This window comes from Trichomycterus rosablanca, chromosome 14 (genome assembly GCF_030014385.1).
Source record: "Trichomycterus rosablanca isolate fTriRos1 chromosome 14, fTriRos1.hap1, whole genome shotgun sequence".
Classification (NCBI taxonomy): domain Eukaryota; kingdom Metazoa; phylum Chordata; class Actinopteri; order Siluriformes; family Trichomycteridae; genus Trichomycterus; species Trichomycterus rosablanca.
Genome location: NC_086001.1, coordinates 13,493,327 through 13,516,973, shown reverse-complemented (window position 1 = coordinate 13,516,973; position 23,647 = coordinate 13,493,327). Strand labels below are relative to the sequence as shown.

At 40.3% G+C, this 23,647-nt stretch overlaps 2 protein-coding genes across 2 annotated transcripts in view; one reads left to right on the top strand and one right to left on the bottom strand.

Moving 5' to 3' along the window:
• Positions 1 to 592: 592 nt before the first annotated feature.
• Positions 593 to 14,370, bottom strand: ltb4r2a (leukotriene B4 receptor 2a). Its single transcript, XM_063008863.1, has 5 exons — positions 14,288 to 14,370; positions 6,352 to 6,969; positions 5,070 to 5,270; positions 3,314 to 3,348; positions 593 to 927 (listed from the first exon to the last, which is right to left on the bottom strand). The coding sequence occupies exons 2-5, from the start codon at positions 6,961 to 6,963 to the stop codon at positions 618 to 620; spliced, it is 1,158 nt and encodes a 385-aa protein (XP_062864933.1). The 5' UTR covers positions 6,964 to 6,969; positions 14,288 to 14,370; the 3' UTR covers positions 593 to 617.
• Positions 14,371 to 16,262: 1,892 nt separating this feature from the next.
• Positions 16,263 to 23,647, top strand: part of heatr5b (HEAT repeat containing 5B) — a 42,617-nt gene continuing 35,232 nt past the window's right edge. Inside the window, exons 1-5 of the mRNA XM_063008628.1 lie at positions 16,263 to 16,296; positions 18,707 to 18,879; positions 19,941 to 20,152; positions 21,331 to 21,439; positions 22,515 to 22,664. Of these exons, the coding sequence (XP_062864698.1) occupies positions 18,754 to 18,879; positions 19,941 to 20,152; positions 21,331 to 21,439; positions 22,515 to 22,664 (597 nt within the window). The 5' untranslated portion in view covers positions 16,263 to 16,296; positions 18,707 to 18,753. The remainder of the gene's footprint in view (positions 16,297 to 18,706; positions 18,880 to 19,940; positions 20,153 to 21,330; positions 21,440 to 22,514; positions 22,665 to 23,647) is intronic.

Below are 23,647 nucleotides of genomic sequence, written 5' to 3'. Positions count from 1 at the left end.
TTGCTGCTGTTTGAGTTGGTTATCTTCTAGACCTTCATCAGTGATCACAGGACGCTGCCCATGGGGTGCTGTGGGCTGGATATTTTGGGTTGGTGGACTATTCTCAGTCCAGCAGTGACAGTGAGGTATTTAAAAACTCCATCAGTGCTGCAGTGTCTTATCCACTCGTACCAGCACAACACACACTAACACACCACCACCATGTCAGTGTCACTGCAGTGCTGAGAATCATCCACCACCTAAATAATACCTGCTCTGTAGTGGTCCTGTGAGGGTGCTGACCATTGAAGAACAGTGATACCAGCTGAAAAAAGGTATGTAGAAAAATAGATGAACTACAGTCAGTAATTGTAGAACTACAAAGTGCTTCAATATGGTAAGTAAAGCTGATAAAATGGACAGTGAGTGTAGACACAAGGATGTGGTTTTAATGTTATGGCTGATCAGTGTACCTTACTAGTATATGTGTACCTGTAATGATGGTCAGTGCCCCACACACACACTATGACCCCCAACATGGTGGTATTTATTTTTTTATTTTTTTATTATTGTATTTTTTTTTTCAAGAAGTTGAGCTGTACACAATGTAAAGTTCACACAGTGCATATTTCAATGCACTAATTTCCATTTTGCATTTCTGTAGGTTTGATATCGTCACTGCTATTGCCGCTGGTGGTGGAATTTGTCTCCTTATTACGCAGTCGCTCTGCTTCCCCTTCTTGCTGGACTTTGTTGATCTGACTGCTCCGGCATGTTTTTCGGGATGATGAATCACGTCCTGTAGCATCGAAAAGTCGTGCCATGAAAGCCAGACCTGCACGGCGCATGTAGGACTTTCCTGCAAACATGTAGAGGATGGGGTTGATGCAGCTGCTGACAAAGGCCATGGCAGACGCAAAGGGTCGCAGGGCTGTCCGGATCTGATGTCTGAAAAGACAAGAGGAAGGTTTAGTTGATAGGCGTTATTTATTCATAGATGTATTTATGCATTCATCTATCCCGGTGACATTGATCACATTGCATGACACCCTGGACAGGGTGTCACTTAACTGCTGGGCACCATACATTTACTCAGTCCTTTATATTTACTTACTGGCAAGTTAAAGTGGCCTATCTACTTAAAGGCATGTTCTTTTGCATTTTCTTCCCTTTTTTTCCCCCGACCCTTAGCGCGTCCCATTGCCAGATTGTGTCACCCTTCCTCTCCACTAATGCCGATCCCCGCTCTGATTTGAGGAGAACGAAGCTAACCCATACCCCCTCCAACACGTGGGCAGCAGCCGTATGCATCTTTTCACCTGCACTAAGCGAGTTCTAATACGGATCAGCCCTGTGTACGGAGAGACACACCCCTGATCAACACACTCTTTCCCTGCCTGTGCAGGCGCCATTAGTCAGCCAGCAGAGGTTGAAGTTGTATCAGTTATGAGGAGACGCTATCCGGCTTACTACAACGCCACCCCTATATGAACAACAGGCCAATCATTGTTCATGTGGCTGCTTAGCCCAGCCGGATGGCGGAGCTGAGATTCTATACGATGCATTCGAGATCCCAGCTCATGTGTGCTAGCATGTGTTTTTACGCCAAGGCATGTTCTTAGACCTACACAGACCTGGTGAGAACACAGCATGCTCCCTTTTATTCTTATATTATTAATTGCTATATCTTGTTCAGCCTTTAGGCCCACAAAGATATAAAGCTTGCTTGACTATGGACAGTTTCCAGAAGCTTCACATTAATGTTCATTCAGACAAATGTAGGCAAAGTTAATGAATGATGATTTCTGGAAAACCAACACTATTTATTTTGTAGTGGAAGTATTCATTGCAGTAATTCAGTCACAGATAAAGAACAGTTGCCAAAAGAATTAAAGCCCTACAACTACCATGACATAAATACAGTCCGTATAAGTGTATGTAAACTTGACTTCAGTTATTTTGAGATGTTAGTTTTCAGATGATCTGGTATTCTTCTTCAGATATGTGCTTTTTTATAACAAAACCTCAGACTTGTCTTAAATGCTCATTTGACTTTAATTTTATTTGTTCTGTGGACAGTCTCTACCATACTAGGAGATCTCAAAAAGGGATGGACTATTTAAGCTTGTGTATAAAAATGCTGTGAATACTTTTTTTGATAATTGTTATATGGAATTTATTACTAAATGTTTTTAACAACAAAGCTAACCCGAATACCCTGTAGATTTATGCCAAAGTTCTTGGGTAAGGTCAAAGCCTCCCATGGCTTCTCTTACCACTCCTATGCAGATGATACTCAGCTCATTCTGTCATTTCCTCCTTCAGTCACACAAGTCTCAGCTCGCATTTCAGCATGTCTGCGAGACATCTCACAGTGGATGTCAGCTCATCATCTAAAACTCAATCTCAGCAAGACAGAGCTGTTACTTCTAATTCCTGGAGATCAGTCTCCAACCCAGGACCTAGTCATCTCTCTTGATGACTCCTAGATCAGACCATCTGATAATGTAAGAAGCCTTGGTGTCGTTGTGGATAACCAGCTGACCTTGTCTTCTCATGTAGCCAACATGACAAGATCATGCCGGTTCCTCCTGTACAACATCAGGAAGATTCGTCCATTTCTCTCCATGGAAGCCACTCAGATTCTTGTGCAGTCACTTGTAATCTCACGGTTGGACTACTGCACCTCCCTCCTGGTAGGAGCTCCCATATCCACTATTAAACCCCTGCAGCTCATTCAAAACGCAGCTGCCCGTCTGGTTTTTAACCAACCTAAACACTGCCACATCACCCCACTGCTGCCACATCATCACCCCACTGCCGCGTTCTCTTCACTGGCTTCCTGTAGCTGCACACATTTAGTTTAAAACACTGATGCTCGCCTACAAAGCCAAAACTGGACCAACTCCAAGCTACCTTCGTGGTCTCATCAAATCCCGCTCTGTACCACGCAACCTCCGAGCCACTAGTCTCGCTCGACTTGATCCCATGTACTTGCACCCAAGTGGTGGAACGAACTTCCTCTGTCTGTCCGAACATCTGAGTCTCTTTCTGTCCTTAAAAAATTATTAAAAACCTTCATCACCTCTTTACTAAACTTTTAAGCTGACTTGTACTTACTTACTAACACTCACTAACACTAATTCATTTCTTGCAAAAAAAAAAAAAAGAAAAAAAGAAAAAAGAAGGTTCTAACAGGGTTTTAGCAGATTTGTGTTCTTGGACTGTTGTCTACTTAAACTAGAGTAAGGAAATTTGTGGAAGCACTTCTGTAAGTCGCTCTGGATAAGAGTGTCTGCTAAATGCCGAAAACGTAAATGTAAATTTAACTTACATTTTCCGATATTCAGGTTTTAGCACCTCTGTTACCTGTGGATAGAAATTGTACTTCAGTAAGTAAGAAAAAACAGATTATTAAGCAGCCATAAATAAGTAACTTTTTAAAACAGTCAGCAATGAACATTTCTTAAGCTTGTTTTTAGCAGAACCAGTTAGCAAATCTCTGTTCATGTGTCCATGTTTGGGGACCTAGCAGATTTAAAAGTAAAGTCATTATATTGTGACATGGCCTCTTTATCCCTTGTTGGTTTAGTTAGTTAGTTAGTTAGTTAGATGCTCCCAAGCTAAGTAGCATATCGGGCAACGAGTGTCTTCCAATGGTTTCGATCTTGGACCAGCATCATCCCAAGTAGCGTTCAGAGCCTTCAGATCTCGGATGAAGGTTCTCTTCCAAGTATTTTGGGGACATCCACGTGGTCTTCCTCGTGCCACGTGGTGCACATCGTATTGCCGTCCTGGGGACCTGGGTGTTGTCCATGCGGAGGATGTGGCCGGCCAGTCGGAGTCTTCGGCGTGCGACGATGTAGTGAAGCTTGACCGTGCCGCTTGGTAATGTGGTCGAAGTAGCGGATCCTGAGGATTCGGCGTAGACACCGTTGCTGGAAGACGTCAAGCTTGTTGTTGATGCTCGCTGACGACTTCCAAGTCCCACTGGCATATATGGCTGTTGGTATCACGATGGAGGTGAAGAGGCAGAATTTGGTCTTCAGGGAGATGGACGGTGAGGCCCAGATCTTGTTCATCCTATGGAAGACAGCCGCTGCCTTCCAAATGCGGTCACTTGTTGGTTATCATATGTATATTATATTTAAAGTAACTTCACATATTAAAAAGCAAAGCATACAATGTTGCATGTGCCAAAGTTGGTACAATGATACAAATTGCAATGGAGTTGCCACCACAATTATTGGCACCCCTGAAAAAATTTAATTATATTTATATAAAGTATAAACAATAATTGTATGTGCCGCAGTTATTGGAATGTAATAATTTGTACAACATTGATTTTTAATAAAACAACACTTAGTGTTCTCTTATATTTATTAGAGTTAAAGACTACAGAGCAGGAAATTGAAACCATTCCTCTGTACAAATAGTCCAGGATGCATTGTTCTCTCTTGTACACTCTCCTCTGTAGCACTCCCCACTGTTTATTTATTGGAAATGGATATATGGTTTAGATTATTTTCTTGCTGGAAGATCTAGTGATGACCCATTTTTATTACATGGCAGAAGCAGACCTGGTGGTGACCCAAGATGCATTTTTTTTCTCTCTAACTTTCCAATAGGGATCCTTGGGGATTGTTTTAGCCTCTCTTGCCATCTTCTGCACTGTGATTGGGGGCAAAATGTGGGTCCTCCTCCAGACATTCAGGCAAGTTTATCACAATTCCAGTTGATCAGAACTTTGTAATTACTGCCTTAAGTGTAACTGTTTTTTGACAGCCATTCACTGACTTTAATTTAGGCAGGGGTGTCCAAACTGTTGCTAATCACTGTTTTTAATTAACCAGATATTGTGGGGTTTTTTATGTACCCTTAAACTATTTGCAATACAATAGTGAACTAAAATCAGAAACTTTATTTAAACAACCATCAAGTCTTGAGTTCAAATTTTTAAAATTCCAAGACTGCCCTGACATGTCCTTTACTATGTAAACATTTGACTAGCTCTAAGCAAACTTCACACGCCAAACCTCTCTTGTCTGGACAAACTATTCTTTTATTCTTGATAAAAAGCACAGACATACCTGCATCATGTTAACGATATGGTAGGGCAGCCATAGGACAGCAAAGGTGACAACTATGGCCAAAATAAGCTTCTCGGTGCGGATTCGTCTTTCGAAGCGTGTCTGCCGAATTCTGTGCAGTATACACAGATAACTGGCCAACATTAAGCTGTACGGTAGTATGAACGCCAGCAGAGTCTCCATAGTGTACTGCATTACTGCCTTAAACACACACAACACAGAAGCAGATGATGCATGAATAGTTAAAGCCTAATAGCTATGCACATTCTAATCTCACCTTTGTAGTGTGTGTTACACTGATCAGCCATAACATTAAAACCACCTCTTTGTTTCTACACTCACTGTCAATTTTATCAGCTCCACTTATCATATAGAAGCACTTTGTAGTTCCACAATTACTGACAGTAGTCCATCTGTTTCTGTTTCCCTGTATGCTTTTTTTTAACCTGCTTTCATGCTGTTCTTCAATGGTCAGGACCCCTAACAGGACCACTACAGAGCAGGTATTATTTAGGTGGTGGATCATTCTTAGCACTGCAGTAACACTGACATGGTGGTGGTGTGTTAGTGAGTGTTGTCCTGGTAAGAGTGGATCAGACACAGCAGCGCTGCTGGAATTTTTAAACACCTCACTGTCACTGCTGGACCAAGAATAGTCCACCAACCAAAAATATCCAGCCAACAGCACCCCATGGGCGCAGCATCCTGTGACCACTGATGAAGGTCTGAAAGATGACCAACTTAAACAAGTTGTCTCTGACTTTATATCTACAAGGTGGACCAACTAGGTAGGGGTGTCTAATAGAGTGGACAGTGAGTGGACACGGTATTTAAAAACTCCAGCAGCGCTGCTGTGTCTTATCCACTCATACCAGCACAACACACACTAACACACCACCACCATGTCATTGTCACTACAGTGCTGAGAATGATCCACCACCTAAATAATACCTGCTCTGTGGGGGTCCTGACCATTGAATTGTTTGCGGAGGAACAGATGGACTACAGTCAGTAATTGTAGAACTACAAAGTGTTTCTATATGTTAAGTTGAGCTGATAAAATGGACAGTAAGTGTAGAAACAAGGAGGTGGTTTTAATGTTATGGCTGATTGGTGTATTCAGTACATCCACAAAAGTCACCTTAATGGGCACTTAATCCCACAGGCACACTTCACTCCATGCATAAGTATTTTTCGGACCTGGAGGCTCTTACAGATGCTAAGTGGAGCCGACTCCATATACTTAACTTACAAAATAGTTTACCTGATAAATTAAACTCACATATTTGGGCTGGTCATGTTTGCAGTCACACACGTGTACATACATCCGTGTTTCACCATTCAGCATCCTATATGTCTCTCTGAACACCAAAACAGGCACAGACAAGGCCAGCGCCAGTATCCAGAGCACCGCGATCGCCCGCGCCACTTTCCTTCGGCCAGTAATGGTTCTGACTCTATGAGGCCATACCACGGCCACCACCCTGTGAAGGCTCATCAGCGTGATCATAAAGATGGACGCGTACATGTTGGCACAGCAGAGGTAATACATCGCCTTGCACATAGCCAGACCAAAAACCCAGCTCCGTTTAATGAGGTAAGCGATAAAGAAAGGTGTAAGGACCATAAGGGCTCCGTCAGCACAGGCCAGGTTAAGGATGAGCAGGGTGGTGACCGATTGGCGTCTCGTTCGGACCACGATGCTCCAGATGACGAAGAGGTTGCCAGGAACACCCAGGAGAAAGGCCATGCTGAGGATTAGCGCACCAGCGATAGTTCCTCCAGGGCTGCTCATGATAGTAAGAGGAGGAGTTGTAGAAGACAAAGCGGAAGGGGTGATCGAGGCAAGGAGTGAGGATTTATTTACATGGATGCTCGTCCCATTTAACAGCATGATGATCTAAAAAAGGTAAACATAGAGTTGTTAGTTTTGTTGAGGTCACACTAGACTGTAAAGCTAACAATCTGAGACTGGTGGCTTGGCGTGATGTAGCATTTTAGCCGTGGCTAAAATTTTCTTTTATTTCACTAGCTTACTAAATGCAATTCTTTTTTTTAATGCATTTTTCTCCCTATTTTTTTCCTCCCGATTTAGCGCATCCAATTTGTCTTCCGCTCCTGACAGACTCCAGATTTGCATCCAAGGAGAGCACGCCGCTGCCCACGCCTTCTTTACACGTGTACAGCCCTCCTCTTCTCGTCCACGCTTCCTGCATGGGCGTATGAAGACCCACCCACCGACACATAGTCTGGTCCCCACCCTGCAGATACGGTGGCCAATAGACCACTGAAGTCGTGTCGTCATTTTGTAGTCCACGCCATGTTGTTATGCCCATATTTGGTAACCCGGGTCTAAGAGAAATTTTGAATGGGAAAAATGAATGGAGATTTCGCAAATTGCCTCTCTCACATCCTGTAGCCATAAAAAATGTTCCAGAGCTGTTATGTTTTGTTTCATGGAGATTCTTTTGTCTATTGACGTCACTAGACTGGAAGCCTCTTAAATTTCTATTTATTTTTTCTTTTATAAGCCTCTTAAATAACCGCACGAAGCAGCGCGATTCACCAGTGTAACAGTGGAGTGATATTCACAAGTTTTAGTTTATATTTTTAGAAGCTAGCTACATTAAAGTAGAAAGCAAGGATGGTTGGGTGTTACGCCTTTGGTTGTACTCAACAAAAGCGGGCTGCTCTTTCCGTCAATTCGATTGGTGTAGTTCAGTGACGTCTAATTAATGCGCAGTAGCATTAGCTTTCGTGTAGCATTATTAGTATTACGATCCTTTAAAAACCTCGAACTTCAGAGGATCCAGTGATGTACAGGAGAAAAATTTACACAGGACAAAACGTACAGGGTTCTGAACATGTTTATTTAGCACCGATTTTTTGAAAACCCCATTCATTTTTCCTATAGGAAATCTGACTTAGACCCGGGTCACCAAATATGGGCATAACGAGGACTAAAGAATGACGCACGACTTCAGTGGTCTATTAGTATATGTTGCAGGCACTGCCAATTATGCTTGCCAGATGGCGCCCAGCCGACCGGTGGCAACCCCGAGCCTCAAACGTGGGAGTTCAGAAACTCGGTGCTGGTGCGTGAGCGGAATATCCCGCTGCGCCACCTGGCCACCACCTAAATGCAATTTAACTTATGGGTACAAAATCTTAAGTCATATATAAACAACTGCTGAAAACTTTGTTTGCAATTAGCAATGTTAAAATTAAGTTAAATCACACATTGGATCTCGATGAAAGAAAAATTCAAGTTGAAAATCTTTACTGATATAAATTGTCTAACTAGTAAAGAACAAAATCACATAACAGTCAATGGAAATCAAAATCATCAACCCATGGAGGGCAGACCTCAAATTTATACCGAAAATCTAATTTAAACATTGAAATCAAAGGTGGATTTCATCACGGCAACTCATAATGTTACTCAGTAGTGTGTATGGCCCCTACGTGCCTGTATGCACTTCAAGCAATGTCTGGGCATGCTCCTGATAAGACAGCGGATGGTGTCCTGGGGGATGTCCTCCCAGACCTGGATCAGAGCATCAGTGACAGTGAGCAACTTGGCATAAAGTTCCAGAGGTTCTCAATTGGATTCAAGTCTGGGGAACGTAAGGTCTGACAATGGCTTTGAGGATTTCACGTAGAGGTTTGTGTGACCCTCTAAGGATACGCCTCCCCAGATCATCACTGACCCACCACCAAACCGGTTATGCTGGATGATGTTGCAGGCAGCATAACGTTCACCACAGCGTCTCTAGACTCTTTCACGTCTGTCACATGCTCAGTGTGAACCTGCTCTCATCTTTAAAGAGAAAGGGGCGCCAGTGGTGGGCCTGCCAATTTTGGTGTTCTCTGACGAATGCCACGGTGCTGAGCTGCGTTGGGCTCTCATGCCACCCTCATGGAGTCTGTTTCTGACAGTTTGTACAGAAATATGCACACCAGTAGCCCGCTGGAGGTCACTTTGTAGGGCTCTGGCAGTGCTCCTCCTGTTCCTCCTCACACAAAGGAGCAGATATCGGCCCTGCTCCTGGATTGATGCCCTTCTACGGCTCTGTCCTGCTCTCCTCATGTAATGGCCTGTATCTTGGTATCTCCTCCATGCTCTTGAGACTGTGCTGGGAGACACAGCAAACCTTCTTGCGACAGCACGTATGGATGTGCCATCCTGGAGGAGCTGGACTACCTGTGCAACCTGAAAAGGCTGCAGGTACGTATCGCCTCAAGCTACCAGTAGTGACAATTGTCTGTGACCACCACATGCAAAACCATTCCCTTTTTGGGGTTGTATTGCTGTTGCCTCTCCGGTGCACCTGTTGTCACTTTCATTTGCACCAAAGCAGGTGAACTTGATTCACAATCGCTTATGCTTCCAGATTCCAGATTCCAGATTGATATCTATGATAGGTTGGTATGTAGCACATTTACTTCTTTTGGCTGCTCCTGCTAGGATTAAAAAATCACTCCTGCCACTCTAAGCTACCCACTCCACCCTGTCTGCAATTTCTTCGTCACACACTCTCCATTACTTTGTACTCTGGTCCCCAAGTATTAAAACTTATCCACTTTAATCACCACTTAGTGACTTCACCTTTCCACCGCCCACCATCTCTCTAGGCTTGCATCAACCTGCTCCTTGTTATGCTACAAATGACAATATCTTAGTCTGTAATCTAGGCCTAATGTTGGTTTAGTATTGGCAAAACTATTTCCCAGAGCTAATGAGCAAAGGAGTAAAGTAGTTTTGGGTGGGTTGTAGAAACAGTCATCCTGCTTCTACAACCTTAACATGCTGTTAAGTCATCCTGCAACTTTTTTAGAGTGACTGGCTCTCTCTTACCCTCCCTATCATCCATCTAAAATTATTTTGTGGACAATTTGTTGTATGAACTTTTTACATCTGTATTATCAAACCAGTGGTAGTGGCAGTGAAGGAGTGCTAAAATGTGTGTTTTCCTAATATATTTTACTGCATTTTTACTATTAAGCTCTCTAATTTATTGATTTATAGTTTTATAGACATTTACACCGATCGGGCATAACATTATGACCACCTTCCTAATATTGTGTTGGTCCCCCTTTTGCTGCCCCATGCACAACAGACTATGATGCACTGTGTATTCTGACACCTTTCTATCAGAACCAGCATTAAGTTCTTCAGCAGTTTGAGCTACAGTAGCTCGTCTGTTGGATCGGACCACACGGGCCAACCTTCGCTCCCCACGTGCATCAACGAGCCTTGGCCGCCCATGACCCTGTTGCTGGTTTACCACTGTTCCTTCTTTGGACCACTATGATAGATACTGACCACTGCAGACTGGGAACACCCCACAAGAGCTGCAGTTTTGGAGATGCTCTGACCTCTCGTCTAGCCATTACAATTTGGTCCTTGTTAAACTCGCACAAATCCTTATGTTCGCCCATTTTTCCTGCTTCTAACATCAACTTTGAGGATAAAATGTTCACTTGCTGCCAAATATATCACACCCACTAACAGGTGCCGTGATGAAGAGATAATCAGTGTTATTCACTTCACCTGTCAGTGGTCATAATGTTATGCCTGGTTGGTGTATGTTCGGTTTCTTTTTGTACTTTAATTTAGAACAGCATTTGATTGAACATGGCATTTACTGAAAAACAATTGCATTATGAAATTGCAACAGGTTTAGCTTCTCTATGGGTAGCACAGCAGTGCATATTGCATATCCTTTTAAGTACTCAATAACAAGGTTAGTCATTGTTGTGTATTAGATTTGCCAAGCTTCTGGTTCACAGGACAGGCATAGCTGACGTATCTGGTGAACACATGATCGTTCTGCTGTGACACTGGAAACAACGAGGAGGTCTGGATCACAGATGAATGATTTAATGTCCTTTTTTGAAGGTTTGGGTCACAGCCTGGAAAAGTTTCACAGTCGCCTGGGGCTCAAACTCGAATTTCACAATCGAGGAACTGGGCAACAGCAGAATTGGGTTAGAAAGTACTGTTTTGAAGAGCTAAACATTAGAGGGTTAGGAGTACAGGTACAGTTTTACCACAGAAAATAAGTTTTTTGTAGTAATGTGAAAAACCTCACATGACTGACTTAGTCAGTTAAATTTTGGTTTGTTACTGTGGTAATGGTATGCTACTGTAGAAACCATAAATCACTCTTAAAGCTGCTATAATCAGGAACCATTGATGATGTTAAAGCAGACGTTCTGTTTTATTTAGTTAAGATTTCCCAGATTTGCAGCACTTGGTCACTGCCTGTCTAACTAGCAAGTTTGTTTATTTTATTAAATTTTTTTGTCTTAGTTTATGCATTTTCTGCCCTTTTTCTCTTTTTAGCGCGTCCAATTGCCCGATTGCGTCACAAAGCTAACCCACGCCCCCTCCGACACATGGGCAGCAGATGTATGCATCTTATCACCTACACTTTGACGAGTGCAGTGAAGCTCAGCGTTGTGTACGGAGAGACACACCCTGAGAGCACTCTTTTCTCATCTCTGTGCAGGTGCCATCAATCAGCCAGCAATTCGTAATTGGTCAAAATTGGTTGTAATAGCGTTAGAGAGACCTTATCCGGCTTTTAATATCCCACCCCTATATGAAAAACAGGCCAAGCGTTGTTCATGCGGCTGCTCAGCCCAGCCGGCACACAGAGCTGAGATTCGAATAGGATGTATTCGAGATCCCAACTCTGGTGTTTTGTATGTTTGTTTGTTTGTTTTTTATTTCTTTATGCAATTTCTCCACTTTTTCTCCCTTTTTAGTGCATCCAGTTGTCCGATTGCATCATGCTTCCTCTCCACCAATGCCGATCCCCGCTCTGATTGAGGAGAACAAAGCTAACCCACGCCCCCTCCGACACGTGGTCAGCAGATGTATGCATTTTCACACCTACACTTTGACAAATACGATGCGGATCAGCACTGTACGGAGAGACACACCCTGACAGCACTCTTTTCCCATCTCTGTGCAGGTGCCATCAATCAGCCATCAATTCGTAATTGGTCAAAATTGGTCGTAATTGCATTAGCGAGGCCTTATCTGGCTTTTAATATCCCACCCCTATCTGAACAACAGGACAAGCGCTGTTCATGCGGCTGCTCAGCCCAGCCGGATGACAGAGCTGAGATTCGATACGATGTATTCGAGATCCCAGCTCTGGTTCCAGCGTGTGTTTATTTTTTAGTATTTTAATTACTCTTGTTGAATCTGGTTACCGCCCAGACTCCATTGGTCTAAGGCAGAAATAACAGTCATATTCACTCCCTCACTACTAGGGGTAATTAAGGCAGCCTGTCCACCTGAAACATGTTTAACCCAGAGGACCTGGAGAAAATGCACGTAGACAGGGTAGAAAATGAAGAACTATTCAGACAGTGACCAAAGATTAGACATAACTATATAGACATAAACTATACTTTATTTAGCTCTTATTAGTCAGACATGTAAAAGGTGTGTCTGGTGCTACAGATGTTTAAACATTGCTGAGGCTGAACTGCCATTCTTTATTGAACAGGTTTTGTCCAGCTTTAGCTTGACGTGATCAGGCTTGCTCACTGTGCTAAAACAACGTTGTCATTTTTGTTGAGAAATCTTAGTAGTAACAGTAGTCACATCTTGATTAATGTTTTATCATGGCGGTAGCACCTGGAATCTCAAAAGCAAGGACTGATGTGCATGTTCCGGCAGTATGATATACTGGTGCTGATGTGTGCTATATAATCTGACTGAACAAACTGCGTCCCACTATTTTACACCCCCCTTTCTTATTAATACATTACTATTTAGAGGATGGTAGATTCATCAAAATTTAATACATGTTGTGATCGTCATGTTTTACATTAAATAGTTGTAATAGTCATAGGTTACTTTTGATTACATGAAACATTATATAAATCGTATGTGAAATATGACATTATTAGTGATATAGCAGCCATATTTAGCCTATATATAATGCATTTGTCCATCTAAAAAATGTAGAAAGGGCAAGCTGTAGGGCAAGCTGTAGCCTAGTGGTTAAGGCACTGGACTAGTAATCAGAAGGTCGCTGGTTCAAGCCTCACAACTGCCAGGTTGCTGCTGTTGGGCCCTTGAGCAAGGCTCTTAACCCTAAATGCTAAATGCCGTAAATGTAGAAACTAATACATTTTACCATTATGATTAAAGTGAACCTCATGTAGAGCACAAGTGTATTAAGGCCATTTAATATTAATGATTATAATTAATTAAAATTAATTGTTAAATTACAATGTTAAAAGTATTAACTCAAATTAAAAAGGTAAACATCAGTACATCTAAAACAGTAATAAACTTAAACAGGGTGTACATTTGCAGATAGGGGTATCTTTTGTATAAAATTATACATGATAAATATTGTTTTTAACAAAATAGTGTCCTAATTCTTTTTGTAATTATAGCTTTTGTAAAGCTCGCCTGATTGTAAACATTGTCAACTATAATCTGGGTTATTTATCCATTACCATTATGCCCAATTTTTTCCAGGATAAGGTAACTGTTTGGGGTTTATTCTAACCTTAGAAAAAGACCACTGTTTCATACAATTTTGAAAGGTGTAGTCAAACTGGCCCTATTTATATGAGCATACTAGCTTGTAACGTCACCAGCTGTAAATACTAATAAGAAATTAGAAGGAAATAGCGCAGACCTATGTGGCATTATATACCTTTCCAAACCACCAAATTAATAATTAACGTTTGTATATTTTGATCCAGCAAACTAAAATATAGTTTTACATTTATTATTTAATCATTTAATCACATCATCCAGGAACAGAAAAAGAACAGTTGCTAAAATTATTGTGATTCCAAGACATACATGTCCTTTAAAATCAAATGCACGCTGCTGACTTTAACTGAGAAACACAAAATTAAAAAAACTAATCACTCTGGGAGTTTTAAATGGTTATAAACGTACCCAGTACTTGCCAGCAACATTACAGGCTTGTAAGGTAGGTGTGTCTGTAATGCATTTATGTCTGTGAGTGTGTAATACTGATACAAAAATTAACAGTTGATTTATAATCTAAGCAAACTTGTCATTCAAGTGAAAAGTAAACAAGCTTTAAACATCACTACCTTGATTACTGTTACTAAATCTGAGACATGATTCCTACTTAGTCATGTCCTGTCCATGTAACATGTACTAGTAAAGCAAACTCATTTAGATCAATTTAAAATATGGTTCCTACCTGGTTGGATGTGCTGTAAAGAGACAAACAGTAAAGAGAAGGAAGAAATTCCTATCTAAAAATAATTTAGTCACATTCGTCTGCCTCTGTTTGTGTTGTTTCTTCCTGTTAAAACTATTTACTTGTCCATGGATGTTCCTCTACATTCCTTCATGTCTTGTTCATTCAGGCATTTTTCGTGTGTCGTCTAGCTGTCAGATTTGCTCCAGCATACTGCAGGCTGGAAAAGGTGGAGTTTCTGTTTCTCCACCTCCTTAGTTGTACTTATTCCTTCTTATCTCTTAAACTGCAGTCCGATTTATTGCAGTGTTCAACAGTGAGCAACCACACACCCATAGGGCAGCTGTGAATCAGGCAGGAAGATTTTAACCAAAAACCTGTATATAAGACCTATGATTGATACATATGGCCGAGCCATTTTTAACACAAGAACTTGAGCTGGTGATTGTTGATGATGAATTTTATACATTTGGAATTAGTTTATTTTTAAAATTCAATAAATTCTAATCTAAGGTTGTTTAGGCAGCCACAACATTAGACAAAACAGACCAGCTTTAACAAATTAAGTCTGTATGGAACAAATCACAAACCAGCTTCAGTTTGTTGGTCTTCTAAACATATTTAGGATTAGAGTTATTTATTGCTGATGTCTTTTGAGTGAGTCATTGCAAATTTCATGTCTTGAGTGATTTCTGGTAACAAATTTACATGTCCAACTGTTGATGGTAAATTTTAGTGAGGCATTAGGACATAAAATATAAATACAACATTAATTTGTCTGTTGCATTATCCACCAGTTTGATAAATATTTGTCATGTGCTAATTACATATTCAAATACATTTCCAGTGCGGCTTCTCTGCTAGAACAGATTTTAAGGTCCCCTATAATATTGACTACCATGCTTTCATAAGTTAGCATGTTAAGAGCTCCTCCTCAACATCATTTCTAACTTGAAGTCCAGATAACAAATTGAAGTGCTCTAGTTTTGGACACATTATGAGAAGAACCAATTATTCAGAAAAGACAATTATGCTTTGAAGAGTTTAAGGTAAAAGAGAAAGATGACAGCCGGCAACACGTTGGATGGATACAATTAGGGGAACAATGAATGAACCATTGAGAAGCCTGAAGACCCAAACAGAACACAGGATGTTCTGGAGCAACACTGCACATAAGGTTGTGGGAGCTGACTTAATTCGAGCCTTAACATGTATAGGCAATCATGCTTTTTTAAATTAAAAATTAAACTAATAAGGTGGCATGAGCTTTTATTCACATTTTATTGTATATTTTAAATATATATAGTCCTCTTAATCCTGGGGTTTAAATGCAATTATATATTTTAGATTTTTAAATTTAAAAATAACATAAAACCAGCTCTTGATTATTTTGATATGACAAATCTCTATCCAATTACCACTTTAAATTCCTAACCTTTGCGATCAGTGTCTACGCTGTTATATCTGGAATCTAATAAAATAATGTATTTTGTTAAACTGATTGTTGTCCTAGATTGCCCTAAAAAACATTTTTGGTGGAATCGATTCATTGAGTCATTACAAATTGGCATGTAACATATAGAATCAGAATGTGAGTCGATTCAGTATAGGTGCTTAACATCTTTATCTAAAATCATGCAGCAAAGATTCAAAATAGAATATTAATGCCTACAAGACAAGTAATCTCAAACTAACAAAATTATTGTTTGAAATTATCCGGTGGAATCGATTCCATCTATTGAAACACCTAAAATCATGATCGGCTCTTTTATTCAACTCTGCTATTAAACTATTTCTGATGAATCGACTCTTGGATTCATTCATTTTAAACTGTTGAATCAGAATTTGAGTCGACTCGGCAGTTTATGACTCGACTTTCGCGATTTTCATCACAGCGTGTTGGAGTCGACTCCGTGATTTCTGGAATCAAACAGATCCGTTCAAAACATTCTGAACTGCTAATGCCCGGTTGCTAGCTTAACACACAGATGATAAAAGGGTGAATTGAGGTAAGTTAAAGCCTGACATATATTGCTTTTGTTGTAAAAAGGTGTACTTTTGGTTAATGTATTCACTTATGGTGCTAATTGGCCGAAATACTGAATAGTTATTTTATTTTAGAAACAACCATATCGGTAGATATGAGTATTTGCAGGTTAGCTAAGCTAGCAATTCATTCCTGTCATTTCTGGACAGTAGTCATTGGTTCTGGGTAACAAGCTAACTAACATGAACTACTGTATTCTCCGTAACATTTAGCCTAAAATGTGTTTTATCGCCTTTATTTCATTTATATATGTTTATATAGTGTCTTTATGTTAGCTGAAACCGGTAACCAAATGTACAGCTAGCCTGTTCGTCGGCTGTATCTCAAATACCAACCTAGGTATACCCAAAAAAGTGCACTACACTTCAATGTCTGTTAGACCCTATATAGTGTATTTAGGAAGAAATAAGGATTTATTTGAGACTTGGCCTCAGTGGGACTATATACGCTCATTGTCACTTTATTATAAACATGATCCTAATGCGAGGCAGGACCCCCTTTACTATCAGAACAGCCTCAATAAGGTGTTAAAACATTAAGATTGTGGTCAAAGTGGTTGTATGAAGTAACAGGTACATGTTTGTCTGCTGCACCCTAATGCTGCCAATCTTCTATTATACCATATCCCCAATAATCTCGATTTAATTTAGATATGGGGTGGGTAGCACTTCACAGCAAGAAGGTCCTTGATTGGATCCGGGCGGTCCGGGTCCTTTCTGTGTGGAGTTTGCATGTTCTCCCCGTGTCCGTGTGGGTTTCCTGCGGGAGCTCCGGTTTCCTCCCACAGTCCAAAGACATGCAAGTGAGGTGATTTGGAGATACAAAATTGTCCATGACTGTGTTTGACATTAGACTTGTGAACTGATGAATCTTGTGTAACCAGTAACTACCTGTCCTGTCATGACTGTAACCAAAGTGTAAAACACGAATAATAATAAATACATTTAGATATGGTGACCCATAACTCATTATCATGGTTATAGAACAAGTTTGAAATGACTTGTGGCCTTAAAGGGATCTACATGGTCAGAAACAATTTTCAGATAGGCTGAAATGGAGACTAATTATAATTAAGGGGGTAGTGTACAAAAACAAAGCATTCTTCACATCATTACACTACCGCCCCTACCAGCAGTCTCAACTGTTGACATGAGGCATTATGTTTACCAGATATGTTTTTATATAAGTGTTTGTTTCTGCAGTGCTTGATTTTGCTTTAAATAAAGTCTTTATCAGTGGAATAATACAGCAGACAAAGATGAATCAAGAAAATAAATGATGTAGTGTAGCATCGCCTCACAGCAAGAAGGTCCTGGGTTCGATCCCCAGGTGGGGTGGTCGAGGTTCTTTTTGTGTGGAGTTTGCATGTTCTCCCCGTGTCTGCGTGAGTTTCCTCCGAGAGCTCCGATTTCCTCCCACGTCCAAAGACATGCAAGTTAGGTGAATTGAAGACACAAAATTGTCCATGACTGATGAACCTTGTGTAACGAGTGTAATGAATGACTACCGTTCCTGTCATGAATGTATTTAAGTGTAAAACATGACATTAAAATCCTACTAAAACAATCAAAAAATGTAGTGTAGCATAATATTTTGTTAATTCTGCCAAGTCACTTTTGTCAAACCCTGGCCTGTACATAATTTCATTGGACCCAATGGCATAAGAATATTTTTAAGCTCATACCTTGAGATGCTATTATGCGTGTTCCAAGTTACAATCTTATGGCACAGCAGGCAGCTGGCCTGGGTCATGGAAGAAAACTCAAAATTTTGTCCAGAGGCCTTAGCAAAGTAATCAGGGTTAATGTAGGTAGTGTAATCATTGTTGATTCAAAAGACTTACAGAATGAGCTGATGAAGTCTCAGACAAAATTTTCGTTACAGTTTTCTGCTTTGACGAATCAAAAGTGTAACTGTTTTGTCATATGGATCAGCAGTTTGGCAGAATGTGGTTTTCTGCTGTTATAGTCCATCAGCCTCAAGGTTCCTCAAGGCCATTTTAAGATGCTTTTTGCTTACGTGGTTGTAAAGAATAGTTATTTGAATTACAATAGCCTTCCTGTCAGCTCAAACTAGTCTAAACGTTGTTATTTGACAAATATGTTATGGGCGAATAAAAAAAAATGGTCGGCGGACTATGCATGTACCCTCCTCAGACCCGATCAGGGTCCCCAGCAGCGGAAGAATAATTGGCTATGCAAAAATTTTTTTAAAAAGGCAGGAAATCCATAAAATAAAATGTGAAGAAAAACATTTAACACGTACATATTGATGTATTGTAAAAACAAACTTTGGTCATTGTGGTGTAGGTTCATTTTATATGAATTTAAAAATGAACTTTTCACTAAGCAATTTTTTCTGTTGTTTTTCAGTACTAAACTTGATCAGTTTTCAGTGTTGCAAACCTCAGTGCCTGCCAATGGAGCTGGCACACAGTCTGCTGCTTAATGAAGATGCCTTGGCGCAGATCACAGAAGCCAAGAGACCAGTCTTCATATTTGAGTGGCTTCGATTTCTTAACAAAGTTCTTATAGCAGCCAACAGGGTAGGTCAAAAGTTTGCCTCAGCTGTGTGATGTATGTTGTACTGTTAAGTTAGAAGAAATTCCTGCTGTAGAATTTCAGATATCATTGTTCTGTAAGTCTCCAATTATAAATAAGCCCTTCAGTACATTTACTGACCGCACTGTTTTAAAGATGATGTCAGTTCTGCCCAGCAACACTTATCAGTTTGTCTAATGGCAGTTTTTTAGCACACTAATTTAATACTTATATATTTTGCCAATGTGAACAGATAACCTCTATAGGGCTTTATAACCAGGTACTTGGGCAGCCTATTCAAGATACATAACCAGTTTATTTTTGTAGAAATACAATATTTACCACCAAATATGTTAATCCTCCTTTTTTTGGATGTAAAAGCTGGTTGGGCTCCTTGCACCCCTATTGGACAAAATGCCCCTTTTTACTATTCATACTAGATACATAAGTATTGTTAGTGAATAGTGATTCCTATTCCTCCTTAAATCTAATATGGCCATCACAAAGTAGTACACTTTGCTGTCACTAAGATTCAAATCTTTATACGGCTAAAACTTTCTTGTTGCTTTTCATAGGTAAGGGTGAGTAAAGTTCTATCACTAGGAGGCTGACATAAGACAGATGGGTTTTAACACAGACATGATTGGTTTGTCTAAGAGGGGGGATGGCCGGAGCCCTCCTATGAATTGGCGACCTGTGAAGGGTATTCCTACCTTTTGTCTAGTGTTTCCCAGTGAAACTATACATGCTGTGACCCTGGCCAGGATAAAGCGTTGGCTAAAAATGAGAAAAAAAAAAAAAATAATAATCACTGCCTGTTCATCTGATAGCTTAGAAGCAGTTTTGAAGAGAAGATTTGTGCATGGACTTGAGCTTTCATGATTTCCGTCATCATAAAAACATTAATGTTTCTGTACAACCTCTGTATGATCTGAACTCAAAACATTTCACTTCCCAAATTTCTTATATCACAGGACCAGATTCATTGGAGAATACAACATGAATTTGTAATACTAATGTCCTGTCCAGTGTAGTGTGTTTAGTGAACACAATACATCTTGTGCAGGTTGATGTAAAGGAGAAGCAGAAGAAGCTGGTGGAGCAGCTCACAGGCTTGATAAGCAGTAACCCTGGACCCCCAACACGCAAGCTGCTAGCCAAAAATCTGGCCACGCTATATAGCATTGGTGATACGTTTACCGTCTTCCAGACACTTGATAAGTGCAATGACATCATCAAGAACAAGGATGACACGCCAGCGTATCTGCCCACCAAACTGTGAGTTTTAACTTCTTGTTGTGATTTTTGCAGTGTGCATTTATAGGTCTTAGACCTATTTTATTTTAGAAATATCATTGTTCTAAGATGTTACAGCCAAGACAGTGATGGGCTTTTTAGCGTATCATGGGTTTACCAAGGCATATTACAATTATAATATAAATGAATATAATTACAATCTGCTTGATATTGGTGTGGATAGTTGTGCACTGTCTGTGCCTAATATACTACTTTTGTAGCACCACATTTTGCATGATTGGTTGCTTTTAAGTCACATTTAAATGTTCATGTTCGGCATTTAGCAGACGCTTTTATCCAAAGCAACTTACAATTACGACTGAACACAATTTTCAGCAATTGAGGGTTAAGAACATTGCTCAGGAACCCAACAGTGGCAGTGGTGGTAGGGCTTGAACCGGCAACCTTCCGATAACTAGTCTAGTACCTTAACCGCTGAGCTACCACTGCCCCATTAGATTATTCCAAACTGTTGTCATTATTATCATTGCAGAGTCACATTACAGAGTCACATTTCCCCCTCTTCCTTTAATGAAAATAATAATGATAATAAAACATATTACAGGTTGTGTTGTGTATTTTTTAAGACCAGTTTATGAAAATTAAACGATTAACCCTGTTGACCAGGGGCTATTTTACTAGCCCACCACTGTCAGGGTTCAAACTTCAGACATGCTTAGCTATGACTAATGTGATCACTACCCTGGTGATATGGTAGCACAGCAGATAGTAAAACCCTCCAGCTTCAGGTTTGGAAGGAATTTGGAAGGAAGTGGGTTGGCTACTTTAAATTGTCCCTAGCTGTGATTAGGTGGGATTGTGTAATGCCCTGCAATGGACTGGCACTCTGTCCAGTGGGTTTCTGGTGGTTCTGCACACCCACTGTGACTGTAGTCAGGATAAAACAACTTTCTGCTGCTTACTTTCTCACTGCTGTTTTCCTTCATATAGGTTTGCATATACTAAACTGTATTTCTTTAAACTAAAATACTTTTTGTAAAGGTTTATCTCATAGACTAAATGCTACATAAATGTTTAGGTGCACATAAATAAATAATAGTAGTCTAACAACTAGTGAAAGTTCAGCTTTTAAGTTCTAACTCGACATCAGATTATCTTGTTGTAATTAGCTTGTGTTTTTGTGTGGTATCTTTTGGCAGTGCTGCAGTGGCTTGTGTTGGTGCATTCTATGAGAAAATGGGTCGCATGCTGGGCAGCTCTTTCCCTGAAACCATAAACAACCTTCTGAAAGCCCTAAAGAATGCTGAGGTAAAACGTGCTCACACACGTCATATGTTTCTATCAGTTTGTGTGATGTGATATGTTTCAGTCCAGTCTGTGCACTCTGCTTTAGCTCACATAGCATGCAAGTGTGCAAAATTGACAAAAACAAATTAGGGACGTTAATTATTAACCAGTAAATGATTAGTCATTGTTCAGTTAATACTTGTCTGTTAATCAGATCATTGAAATTCATTTCAATGCTGACGGTTGATTGTTGGAACAGTGTTCATTTAAGACTCCCTTTATCCACCCTTAATGTGAATACAGGTGGCACGGTGGCTCAGTGGGGAGCACTGTCGCCTCACAGCAAGAAGGTTCTGGGTTTGATTCCCAGGTGGAGCGGTCCAGGTCCTTTCTGTGTGGAGTTTGCATGTTCTTCCCACGTCTGTGTGGATTTCCTCCAGGAGCTCCAGTTTCCTCACACAGTCCAAAGACATGCAAGTGAGGTGAATTGGAGATACAAAATTGTCCATGACTGTGTTTGACATTAAAAACCTGAACTGATAAATCTTGTGTAACCAGTAATTACCTGTCCTGTCATGAATGTAACCAAAGTGTGTAAAACGTAAAGTTAAAATCCTAATAAATAAATAATGTGCATGCAAGGTGCCATTCTGGCCCAAACAGAGATCTTTTTTATTAATATTCATAATTATATTATTTAAATCATAAGCAACTAAACTCCTAGGCATTAAAATCTCAATCACAAGCTGTTTTGCTGTTTGTGGGTTTGAATCCCGGCTCTGCCATGCAGCTACTGTTGGGCACTTGAGCAAGGCCTTCAACCATCTCTGGTCCAGGTGTGTCGTACAGTGGTTGCCCCTGCACTATCACCCATGCTCTCAAACATGATTAGATACGCAGTATAAGAATTACATTGTTTATTACAAGTGTATAAGTATATATGTCAAATAAAAGCCAATTTTTTTGTTCTATGTGTCATTTGCATAATACCCCAATATAAAGAAACTTATTTTCTTATACTAACTACACTGATGTTTTCAGGTAGAGCCTTAGGAAACCGAGCTTTAACAAAAGTGTGTGTATGTGTGTTTTGCAGTCGCAGGGTCGTGGTGAGATCCTGCTCAGCTTGCAGAAGGTGCTAAACGGCCTTGGAGCTGCTGCTGCCTCCTGCCACAGAGACATCTACAAAAATGCTCGCTCTCTTCTCACGGACAGGTCAATGGCTGTGCGCTGTGCTGTCGCTAAGGTCAGTCCTACCTTCCATTGCTTCAAGCTGAAACTATTCAAGCTAACTATTTACAACATTTTTTTAAACCAGAACTAAATAAAAATTATGCTGAAGCATTTAAAATGAATACATTTTACCATACGACATTTAAATGTGTGTTTTTAAGACAATGCACTTTTAAAACATTTAACCAGAGAATCCTGTGTCCATGACATTATAGTCTGTTTTACAATTACCTCTCTCTTGTAGAATCACTGCAAGCTAGCATGCTTCTCTAGCACTTTGTCCTCTTTACCTTAAGCTTGACATATGTTTTATTCTTTAAATAAGGGTTAGTTCTGACTGTTGCATTTTATAGAGACAACAGTGCTGCTTACAGCACTATTTGTGCTGACAGAGAAACAACTGCTCACACTTTAAGCATACAGTTACCATAGCAACCTTGTTCTTTTAAAACTATTGCAATCTGCCTTAAATTGAATTAAAATGTTCTTGTCACTGAAGGCTGATACTAGTTAAGAGACAGTGGTAGCCTAGTGGGTAGAGCTTTGGGCTATCAACCGGAAGATTGGCGGTTCAAATCCAGGCTCTGCTATGCAGCCACTGTTGGGTCCTTGAGTAAGGCCCTTAACCCTGTCTGCTCCAGGGGCGCTGTACGATGGCTGACCCTGTGCTCTGACCCAACTTCCAAACAAGCTAATATAAAGTATATCTTCTATCTTCTTCTAGTTAGCTAATTATTTCCAGAAGTTTCCAGCACCTGCACTGTACTGTAGGTCACTTTGTTGTAACACATGCAAAATGTGACTTGGTATTGTCTTTTCTGATGGTGCTTGGAAAACACAATGTCCATTATTTCTTTTTCACCAAAAAAAATTCTAATGTTTGACAATAGATCTGGGCAGTGGTAGCTCTGGTAGCAACCTTCAGCTCTGGTTGCTGGTTCAAGCCCTCTTAACCCTCAATTACTTGCATGGTGTTCTGTTATAACTTAATCTGTT

Bases quoted from the DNA above. Each gene is read 5' to 3' on its own strand.
- ltb4r2a (XM_063008863.1), bottom strand. From the start codon at position 6,963: ATGCTGTTAAATGGGACGAGCATCCATGTAAATAAATCCTCACTCCTT. The intron at 5,271-6,351 runs GTGAGTTTAATT...TGTGTGTTTAAG, and splicing joins AACATGACCAGCCCAAATAT to GCAGTAATGCAGTACACTAT. The intron at 3,349-5,069 runs GTATGTCTGTGC...TTCTATCCACAG, and splicing joins ATATCGTTAACATGATGCAG to GTAACAGAGGTGCTAAAACC.